Source organism: Andrographis paniculata, unplaced genomic scaffold (assembly GCF_009805555.1).
Source record: "Andrographis paniculata isolate CXL003 unplaced genomic scaffold, ASM980555v1 Contig70END, whole genome shotgun sequence".
NCBI lineage: Eukaryota > Viridiplantae > Streptophyta > Magnoliopsida > Lamiales > Acanthaceae > Andrographis > Andrographis paniculata.
The window spans coordinates 2,120,278-2,132,005 of NW_026137607.1; the positions used below are offsets into that span (position 1 = coordinate 2,120,278).

Sequence of the window (11,728 nt, forward strand, 5' to 3'; positions counted from 1 at the left end):
GTCATACATATAAATATAATGGTGAAATATATAAATCATAAATATAAATCATAAAATGAAATATATCATAACTATACGTACAACATAGCTATATACAACTTACATCATTTATATCTGATGTATATATTATGTCTATTGAAGTTATATATCATATTTATAAACATAATTGTGAAAAATATATCTAACATAAACCATCATTTAAATCTGATCAATATATCATAATTATCCAATATGTAATTCATAAATATGAACCATAACATGAAATAAAAGTTGTGCATAATAAGGTTCAGTATCATCATTCTATAATGAGTTAAACAACATATGTGTCATGAATATACATCGTACGTGTCCGGAGGCCAATAAAAAGATTTTTAGGAATAAATGTGTTGATATTTTTTTCTAAACAAGACTAATCAAGAATGCACATATACTCATTATCACCATAAAAAAATTATGCAGTATTGAAAACACAACCACCAAATTTGTTCGTTTGGCCGAAAAAGTTTCTCGTTGTTGAAATCTGCTATCTTTTTTGGCACATATGACACTTGAATGTGCTTCGTTCTCTTTGTTTTGAGTTTAATAGAAGTCTCGGGATCTCACTTAGTTGAATCCGTCATTGGAAGATTCGTCGAATGTGAACTTCTAAATAAAAGAGGAATTGCGCGTCGTCGCCGACTTCCGTCAAATGCGGATGTGCAGATAGAGAAGGAATCGATGGCGGGGCTGCTTATTGGACGCCGACGGGCGTGGCTAGAGAGGTCAGCGGCAGCGGTGGGCATGACTGGAGAGGTTAGTGGCGGCAGAGGCGGACTGTGTCGTAGATGGAGGCAGTGCGACGGAGGAGGGGTATCTGCGTGGTGAATTTAGGTCTTAGTAAATAAGATGGGGTGTGAATGGTTAAAAAAGTTAATATTATAGTATATATTTGATTTTTAATTTATTTAAATAATTGTCATATCATAATCGGCAAGTTTATAGAATGTATCATAATACATTTATTTGGACATCGTTTAATTAAATTATATAAGAAAAATATTTCATGGTAAAACATCATAATAGTATTATAGAGACATCATTTTAAAATACTGTATACATCATTATAATTTGAATGTATACGATTTTGAAAGTAATTATTTGCAAACGTTTATGTTTTGTTTAAGAAAAACTTGATCACAAAATTATAGGAGGTAGTTACAATAATTTTTTCTAATTGATTTTTTCTAATTGTCTATTTCAATTAGATATCTTAATTAATTTTTTGAATTACCAAAATACCCTCAGTCAAACTCAATAAAAAATATTAAAAATAATATTAAAAATATTCAGATGCTCCTGAATTTTAATCAACAACATCAAGAAGGTACCAAAATTCATAATATTTATTATTTTTACAATTGTTTTAGATATCATAAGGGTGTGTTTGTTCGGAAGATTGGTTAGGATTTTCATTAAAAATTTTTCTAAAAAAATATCAAATCAAATATTTATTTTTATTTCATTTATTATATTAAAAAATTAATTTTACATTCAAAATATTACATCAACGTCTATTTATATTACTACCTATACCTACCGTACAACTATTTGAATTTAAATTTTTTACTTTTCAAATTCCAACTTAAAATTTAAGCTCCAATAGACACACCCTAAGAAAATATTACTTTAAATTATTTAACAAAACAAACACGGCTTGCAATCCAATCCTTTTAGGTTTTTTCTTAGTTGGAGTGGCCGCTGTTTTTTATCCGAACACGGCCGTGTTCCTCCGGCGATGTCATTAAACCGAAACAATTTAAAGTGGACGAACGAATTGTTTCTTAAATCCAAATCGAAACTCAAATCCGATTTTAGCCCCAACTCCAATTTCAATTTCGGATCCTCCCGTCTCCGGCGGCTCAACTCCGCCGTCGCCGTTTTCCTCCGGCGGTTTTTTCTTCTTCTTCTTCATAAGCTACCTGTTTTTTCTTTTCTCTTGTTTTCCTCCGATTTTGCTGTCTTCTTCTTCGGCATCTACCACGATCAGGATCTTCGTTGTCGTCGTCTTCTTCTTCCGCTTCGTCGCTGGCTTTGTAAGTCACTAAATTTTGAATTGTTTGCTGTCATCAATTACAACGACGAGTGTTTGTTGTTACGGGTACTGGATATGGCTGATTGTTTTTGTGTATGCTGTTAAGCAAGCTATTTCAATTGATAATCCTGGCAGTTTCTATTTCAAGTGATTGTTGTTATGTTGATTCAATTTGTTCTCATTTGGTCCAGTAGTGTTTGTTATTATCTTGCCAATCCAGAGTTGATGTGTTTGGTCTACACCATGGCTCTAATATTTCATTAAATTCATTCGGTTTGATTTTCGTTTCCCTATCTGGTTGAAACAGGATGCAGCTATGGAAGAAGCAATAAAGCATGCTCTGAAAGCACTAAAAAGACGGTCTCTACTGGAAGAGGGTGCTCATTCGCCTGCTTTGCAAGCTCTCTCTCGCCCGATCTTGTCTCAGGTTATTTGCCTCGTTTTGACTTTATGTAATTGTGATTGGCATAGGGAAGAAATTCATGTGGCCCCTCAGTTTTTCCCTTGTAGGCTTAAGTTCCTCTTGGAAAATAGTTTTGAGATTGCCGATTATTGTAAGCCTTTACCAGTGTTACTGTAGATATGTCTTGCAAGTAAGAGCAAAAAATTGTAATGGTAGGTTCATCTGTTTGGTAATTATGATTGATTCACATATTAAACTCAAGTACAAGCATACATATATTGAATTTATATCAGGGATCATTGTTTGGAGCAACAATTTATAAATGCATATCAGTCACCACTCTTCTGCAAGTTTCATTCTATCTATTCTATTCTATTCTATGTTTCTTGGCATTTGAATTTCCTTGTCTGCTTTGTTTAGTCTCTTAAAAATGGACATATTGAGATACATCTATACGATCACAGATGAATTTTTGGATGCTAGAGTGGGGAATTTGATTATGCCTTGAAATTTGATGCAATTCCATCATGATTCAGAGAATACAATTTATCAAATATAGTAAATTACTTGTTTTAGGGTGTATTCATTATTCATTTCTGGGATTTTTCTTATTTTTATTTTTATTTTTTGATATTTTTTGTTTTGATGATTTTGAGGTGAGCAAGGTGAAATAGTTGCTAAATGTGATATATTGAATGGAAAATGGAAATTGGGTGTTGGATGCGATTCTTTTGGGGGAAAATGATAATTTGTTTAGGAAAAAAAATGAGGGGAAACAAAAATGCAAATAAAGTCACCCTTAGTTGCAAAATGATTGCTAGTTCTTATTATTATGCTCTGAAGGGCTCAGAGCAAAAGAGTACGCCACATGAACCTATTACCTCTGACCTCATGTAAAACCATTGGCTAAAATCCGTAAGTGTTGCATATTGAAGGGCTCGGAATGGAGAGAAAAGGCTGAAAACCTTGAAAAGGAACTCCAGCAATGTTACAAAGCTCAATCCCGGCTATCAGAACAGCTTGTTGTTGAAGTGGCCGAATCCCGAGCTTCCAAAGCTTTAATACAGGAAAAAGAATCCAGGATATCTGAGTTGCAAAAGGATCTTAGTGAAGCAAGGTGTTGTTTGTTCTTAAAATCTTTTGTCTCCTCCCTCTGTCAAATACAGTGGAACATAAGGTAATGCATCGATTGTCATAGCCTTTATTATTTTCAGGGATGAATGCTCCTCCTTAGCTGTGCAGCTGGAAGAAAAGACAAAGGCTCTAGAATTGCTGGTAAGGGAGCATCAAGATCTGAAACGACAACTTGAGGCAACTACAGTTAGAGCAAACAATGCAGAGGCAGAGAACAAGATGCTAATTGACCGTTGGATGTTAGAGAAAATGAAAGATGCTGAACGACTGAATGAGGTATCTGCATTTTTACGGCTTCAGTATCATTGTAATTCTTGTATCTTTTAGGCAAATACTCAAATGTATTTTAACATTCAAGTGGAATTTTCGTCCCCCCAATAAAAATCACACATCAAGGAGAACCTCTAGAGTCTAGGCATTGGTTTCATTGTGATGGATTTAGTAGTCATATTGTTTAAACATTGTGTACTGTGTTGAATAAATGTTTTTTTATCTCATATCAACTAATATTTAGATAAAAAGCATTTTTGGAATCGAAGATTTGAAGTATTTCAGAAATAAAATATACAGGAAGAGTTTGGAAGTGAATCATCTATTTACATATCCATTGAAGTCTGCATTCGGAGTTTACATGAGTGAAGCATGTCGTACTCTATTATTTGCAACTGTGAAGTAATAATTTTTTATTCTCGATGGTTTTTATGGTTGATACTTAATGCTTTCTATTTAGGCAAACGCTCTTTATGAAGAATTACTTGACCGTGTCAAGGGAAGCAGTATCCAACTACTTGCGCGTCAACAAATTGACGGCATCGTTCGCCAAAGTGAAGAAGGCGCAGAGTATTATGCTGAGTCAACTGTTCCGACTATGTGCAAGCAAAGGATTCCTGCCCATGAGGGTGGTTGCTCTTCAATACTGTTTGAATACAATTCTGGTAAACTGGTCAGCGGCGGACAAGACAAAGCCATCAAAATGTGGGATACAAACACCGGGTCTTTAACCCGCACGCTTAATGGCTGTTTGGGCTCTGTTCTCGACATTTGTATCACCCATGATAACAAAACCGTGATTGCAGCGAGCAGCGGGAATACATTGTACGTCTGGGATGTAAGTTCAGGGCGTGTAAGGCACACACTCACCGGCCACACGGACAAAGTCTGCGCTGTGGATGTCAGCAAGGTGTCGAATCGCCATGTCATCAGCGCTGCCTACGATCGGACGATAAAAGTGTGGGATCTTCAGAGAGGCTACTGTGTCAACACTCTTCTCTGTCACAGCAATTGCAATGCCATCTGCTTCAGTATGGACGGGCAGACGATATGTTCGGGCCACGTGGACGGGAATCTCCGGCTGTGGGATATTCAGACGGGGAAACTCCTGAGCGAAGTCGCCGCGCATTCTTTTGCCGTGACTTCTCTCTCGCTTTCGACAAGCGGGAACAAGATTTTGTCGAGCGGGAGGGACAACCTGCACAACTTGTTCGACATCCGTACTCTTGAAATCTGCGCAACCCTACGGGGGAATGGCGGCAGAGTGGCGTCGAATTGGAGCAGGTCTTGTGTAAGCCCTGATGACAGCTATGTGGCTGCTGGATCGGTGGACGGGTCGGTACACGTCTGGTCGGTGGCGAACGGGAAAATTGTGAAGACGCTGAACGAGCACACGGCCCCGATCTTATGCTGTTCTTGGAGTAATCTTGGCAAGCCTTTGGCTACATCAGACAAGAATGGCAACATTTGCTTGTGGTCTTGAAAATGGAGTTGTGAATTCTCAAGAAGAAGAAGAAGAAAGGTATGCATGTACAAAGGTATTTTTATTATTTATTTGCTCTTTGCTATTATTGTTGGGCGTGATTGATAAAAAATGTTGATTTATTATACATTCATAGTTTTTCAATTATGCAAACACTAAAATGTTCATGTCCACGTTGAGGATCTTGAGGTTGTTTAGAAAGGGGATTTTGGAGGTTTTTGGAAATTTGAAAGTTTTGAAAAAGTAAAAAATTAGTATTTGATTTGATGTTTTGTAAAAGAAAAAAATACATTTGATGTGATGTTTTGTTTTTTGAAAAATGAATAGTGTATTGGATTGGGCATATTTTACTTGTTTGTTGTTCTTGTATATAGTCAGATACTATTATTCCCTCCTTCTACTAACAAGATATACATTTATCTTTCGGGGAGATTAAAAAAACTCAATATATATTTAAATGATAGTTGGTGGTGTTTTTAAGCAAAGATCTTTTGTTCTGTGTTTTAATTTTATGTTATGGTAGTTGGTAGATGTAGATTAGTATAATGTGTGATGTAGTCAAAACTTATTTAAAAGATAAAATATAAGTTAAATTATATAATAGTTTTAGTAAAAATGCACGAAACAACTTTTTTTTTTGTTTAAAATTGATGTCTGATTATAAATAAAAATATAAATTACACAAGTTTTATACAAATAAAAAAAGCAAAATATATAAAAATTTAAATTACACAAGGTTTATACAAATACAAAAAGCAAAATATTTTAGATAAATTTTTTGAATAAAATAAATAAATAAATAATTGATTAGTCCTTTATTTTATAGTTTTTGGAGACAAAATTTTTTGTAAAAACTATAAAAATTAATGATTGATCATTTATTTATTTTATTAAAAAAAATAATTTAGATATTTTGCGTTTTTTTATTTGTATAAAATTTACATAATTTAGATCTTTATTTAGCACAACACGAGTGTTATACTCCATCTGTCATGCAAATGTGTGCTCATTTGACTGGACACGAGTTTTAATAAAAGTGAGTAATAATTATTATTTTTTCCTTTTATAGTAAAAAAAAAGTATAAAACTGTAATAAATTTTTACTTAAAACATAAACGAAAATATTTTTCGATGACAATTCAAAAAGGGAAAGTGAGTATAGATTTGAATAACAGATGAAAATAATTTAAGTGGATAGACGGAGTATTATTGTAAATGTACTGTTAGATAAGATTTTTTGAAATTTCGAAACTAGTAAAAAAAGTTTGATTTGATATAAATATATATTAATGTGATGTTGATACAATCTATTGTAGGGGGAGTAGTATCTTTATTGGAAATTGTATTGGGTGAATGGTAAAAAAGTAGGTTTGAAATCAAAATCAAAATCAAAACAAATGCCATGTGTTCTTTTGTATTTTGTTTTTGTTTTGTGCTTTTGTGTTATGTTTTGGAAGATAAATGATTTGTATATTTAATATTTTAGCTTGAAATGTATATATATATATATATATATTTTATGTAAGACACGGAGAATTAGAGTATCAACAATCAACAATGAAAATACGTTGTTTTTTTTTTTTTTTTTTGGATATCTTCATTTAGTTTCACCTTTCATGCTACATTGTTTTTTGTCACTATAGCTTAGATACTTTTTTTGATTTTATATCAACAAGAAGGAAATTTATTCTAATTTTTTATTTATTTTTATTTTCCTATCATTGTATATACATTTATTAAAAAAATTATATATTTTTATTAATTTTATAATTAATCAATACTAAATTAATTATTAATTTTTGTAATATGTAATTTCAGTTAATTTAGTTTTATTTTTAAAAATTTTATTATCAAAATATTCTTTTTAAATTGTATTTTTATTATTATAACTATTATTTTAAATTGATAAAATAAATATAGAGATAATAATTAAAATTTTCAAAAGTAAAAATAAATTATAAATACAATAGAAATATTTAATATTGATATTATTTTTAAAATTAAAATTAAAAAATATATTTAATATTGACATCATTTTATAAACGCACAATTGGATATAAAACCCTATCTGCACAAATATTTTATAATTCAGTCCCAATTTCAAAACATTTACTCTGCACTCCCCTCTTTTTCATTTTCATTGTTTTCTCCTTCCCATTCTGTAATCGTCCAAAATCGATCATTTTTTTTTTCCGCGTGAAATCGAAGGTAACGAAATTGGTGACTGAAAAATCGAAGCAACCATCCGCACACCCATTATTTGTTGATCTCAATACTTAATCTCCAGTTGCCGATCTCGAAGACGCATCTGTCCCTTCCGAAATTGTCGTTGCCATCACGCCGGCTACGGAACGTCTTCAACAACAAGCGACGGATGTTAGGGTTTTAAAATATTAGTATCTGTTGTAAATTTATACGCATTCAGAGGTAGATAGAGGTCGACATTGTTCTATTCGAGCTGTTCGAGAAGAAAGCCCACCGTTCCGTCATTGGTGAAGGAAGATGTTGTGGGTCTGTTGTTCATCGTTGAAGAACAGTTGTTGCTCGAAGCCGCCATCACTATCCGTCATTGGATAAATCGATCTCGAAGTTTTCAATTGATGAATTTCGTGGAATATCGAACAAGTTTTGTAATTTGGTCTTGTCCTGTGCGTGAATCCTTCAAAGAAGAAAGGTTTGTTTTATTTTCTCAATATAAGAGCATTGTTTGTTTGGATATCTTCTGCTCTTGATTTCCCACTCTCCTAATGTCTTTTTAGCTTTAGAATTATGTTAACTTTAATTTTGTTTCAATATTATTAATTTGGATTTTATTTCGATTTTGCTTTCGTTAATATTTTTATTTGTGTTTATGAGGTTTGTTCGATAAAAGTCATTGATTCGGAAATAAATTCACAATAGTAACTCTATTTCAAATGGGTAAATTTTGTTTTAGACGTGTTCAAACATGTTAGAAGTTGGGATTGAAGTTTTATTGGAATTGCTTTTATGTTTTATTTATTTATTTTGAAGGTTCAGGCACATGGTAATAATCAATTTATACAAATGAATTTTATGTAGGTATAGTGTAGGTTAAATTATTTGATTGTATGTAGTACATGGAATAAACAGAAATGATAGGCTGCAAACTTGTGTTGAGGCAAACTTGTGTTGGGGTAAAGCTTATTGGAAATATTATGTTTTTAATGTAAATGTCAATTTAATCACATAATAGTTTACTTGTCAACTTTAAAGATCAACTTGCTCCTCCTTTTGAATATAGGTCTGAGTTTTATGTGTATCATGTGGCAATTTACCAAAAATCAACATGAAGCAGTATAATTTATTTTGGAAAATTTTTTATTTATTGTTTTCGAAACGAAGTAGTATATTTCTATTTGCGGGATTCATTACATTAGTCACATTTTATTTTTATTTTTTTAAAAAAATATTTTAGTTTATCTTTTGTAGTAAGATTTGTTTGTTTGATAATATCATTATAGATTGTGAGGAAAAAATTATTTATTTTTGTGTATGATTGATCGGTTTTGATGGAGAGGGAGTAAACAATCCACAATTGTTAATCACGTGTTCATATCAAGGTGAGGTTCATGAAATTACTTTAGAAGAGGAAACCCTGCTAGAGAATCTTTACATAATCTATCATAATCTAAATGCTTTGATATAATGTGTCTTTATATATATACATATAAATATATATTCGGGCATGATTATTATATTAATAAAAATCTTAATTCTTTGTTTTCTTAACAAATACTAGTATAACGTACAATATTTTATCCTGATCATTATTATGTCCTATTTGTTTATATATGATCTGTTTAAGTAGGTGTACCATGATCCATGTGCTAAATATTTGTAGCTTACAGTATTTTACTGCATTATTTAACTTGCCGTAGTAAATAAATACAATTGTACTTTTAAATACCCTTGATAACATAATAGTTAATTTTACACTATTTGTAAATACTTTGTAAAGTAGAATGAGTACCTACCATTTTTGTCTTTTTAATAAAAGAAATATTATTACCATTTAGAATTGGAATTCTGAATAATTGTGAGGATATTTATTTGTAATTTTTTCTTTGTTATGCAGGAGCGAGATAGTTCGGTTGTAAAATATTATGCCGTGGTAATTTTTCTTTGTTATGTTGTGATAATATCATTTAAATATTATATTGTGGTAATTTTTTTCTTTATCATGCAGGAACTATGAATTGGTACATACCTTTTTTTTTTTTTTTTTTTTTTTTTTTTCCTTTGGTTGATTCAACATAAATTATTGCGTTGTGCATCGACAAGAAATGTGTTTGGTGTATTTATACATCCTATCATATTCTCGATTGTAATTTGCCATACGTACTTGCAATTTGCAACACCTATAATTTGAGATTCGAACATAACCGACGTAGTTGCAATGACCGGGTATTATAGATCTTCTAAAGTTGTAGTTTTTAATTTTGAAAAGATGTACATCAATCATTTACTTTGTAATTACTTTTGGCATTTGGGTGTAATGTAATATTATAGGTAAATATACAATAATAAGAACTAAAATTGCATTGAAACTTATTTGTAAATTCGTTGCACTGTGGTATGTGAACGGAAAGTACAGGATTCAACTATGGTCAATTATAAATTAATTGTTGGCGATAGAGATTTATTTAATGGTAGCATAGGTACAAGTCACATTGCTCGATAAATTCCATCACACGAGTATTAAGCTAAAAGATGTAAAAAACAGAGTCTAGGTATACATGTTAGGAAAAAATGGTACATTAAAATAAAAATGAGGCATATCAGAGGCGTGATGAAGTACTTAGTTATTCAACCAACTTATTATTGTATAAAGTGCTATTGAACGGTTTTTACATGAATCTACGAGTGTCTGACAGGTCGTCTTGCTATATTTTATGGTCTCAATAATTTTGAATATGATTAATTGACCTAATACGTAGAAAACACTCAAAGTCCAAGTAATATATTACAACTCGCTCTTTCAAGTAAGAAATACATTTGTCTTGTGTTGCTTTGTGTGAAGAAGTTCATGTTGTATCGATAAATCAAATTTCGTAGCAACAGTCAAATAGCCTAATAATAATAAATATTTTAACCAACTAATTTTTCAATTTGTTTATCATCCACAAGTGAGAATGAATAGTTAATGTATATGTTATAATGTTCTCCAGTATATTTTTGTAAATGTGTACATTTTTCCTTTAGATACTCTTCAGTAATGGGTGACAATACTATAATTTATAATTCACCCCGATAAAAATATCACGAATAATTATAAATATATTGTATGTAGTTACGTGACTATAATACTCAGGTATTAACACTGGATTTATGAGTATATATATACATTTGAAAGGTATTATCTGTTAAGTAGTATGTATATTTGAATTTAATTGAGTTCCTACGATGGCGGAGAATTTTCTAAATGAGTTCTTATGGTTTAGATTACCATGTGATGAGTCAAAATATTTTAAAAGATAAGTGTTTGTTCTATTAGATGGAAAACACAATGGAAGTTCTAGTACTATATTATAACTCATCTTTTAAAGTAAATACTATATTTTTCTTGTGTTACTTTGTAAAAGCAAATTCATGTTGCATAAATTGTTTAATAATCTCGTAGCAGTGGCAGTGTAGCCTAGTAATGAAAAATATTTTAACGAATTTCTTTATGACTTCGTTTACCATCCACAAGTAGATATTGGACATTTATTGCATATATGTAATGGTATTTTTTTCGTTGAATTTTTGTAAATATTTACTATTTGCATTTTAATACTCTCTAAGAATGGGTGAGAATACTATTATGTTGAATTCATCCCTATTTACCATTAACAAGTGGATATATGATATCCAAAATTATAAGTTTCTTAAGTAGGGGTTCCCCGGGCATAAGTATGTGTACACGGAGCATTTGATATTATATTATAAGTACATAACTACCGAATTACGATATAAGTATAGTGTATGTAGGTACATAAATGTGCGTATCGGGCATATAAACTGACAATAGAGGTATACATATTTATAGATAAGGTATTAGGTGTAAAGTACCAGGTATCCGTAAATGTAATTGATTTCTTACAACAACAATCAATCTTCTAAAAGAGGGGCATAAGGAACTCGGTGAAAGCATGTCCCATATTATCATGTGTTATACTATAACAAAAAGTTTAACCACTATACGTATGTATTCAACAAGGTATGCAACACATTCAATGACATTGTAGTAGACATTGTAAAGTTATTTATACTTATCTTTTGTGTCTGCATCATCCAACTTGTCTTCAGGTAGTTGGATGGTAATGGATATTAAATCTTCATCTCAATGCAGTATGCATCATTGAAA

The 11,728-nt window shown here is 31.3% G+C and overlaps 1 protein-coding gene across 3 annotated transcripts; it reads left to right on the forward strand.

Annotated features, from left to right (window-relative positions):
- Window positions 1–1,937: 1,937 nt before the first annotated feature.
- On the forward strand, window positions 1,938–9,833 carry LOC127264352 (autophagy-related protein 16). 3 transcript variants are annotated; one of them, XR_007841664.1, is made up of 8 exons: window positions 1,938–2,072; window positions 2,379–2,498; window positions 3,410–3,591; window positions 3,689–3,884; window positions 4,339–5,400; window positions 7,570–8,035; window positions 9,458–9,493; window positions 9,569–9,833. XR_007841664.1 is itself a non-coding variant. In XM_051293833.1 (6 exons), the coding sequence occupies exons 2-5, from the start codon at window positions 2,388–2,390 to the stop codon at window positions 5,359–5,361; spliced, it is 1,512 nt and encodes a 503-aa protein (XP_051149790.1). In that variant the 5' UTR covers window positions 1,938–2,072; window positions 2,379–2,387; the 3' UTR covers window positions 5,362–5,400; window positions 7,570–8,180. The 3 variants fall into 3 exon arrangements, 1 of the variants encoding a protein (XP_051149790.1); XR_007841665.1 differs by having other exon boundaries at window positions 7,649–8,035; window positions 9,569–9,832; XM_051293833.1 differs by lacking the exons at window positions 9,458–9,493; window positions 9,569–9,833 and having other exon boundaries at window positions 7,570–8,180.
- Window positions 9,834–11,728: the final 1,895 nt, after the last annotated feature.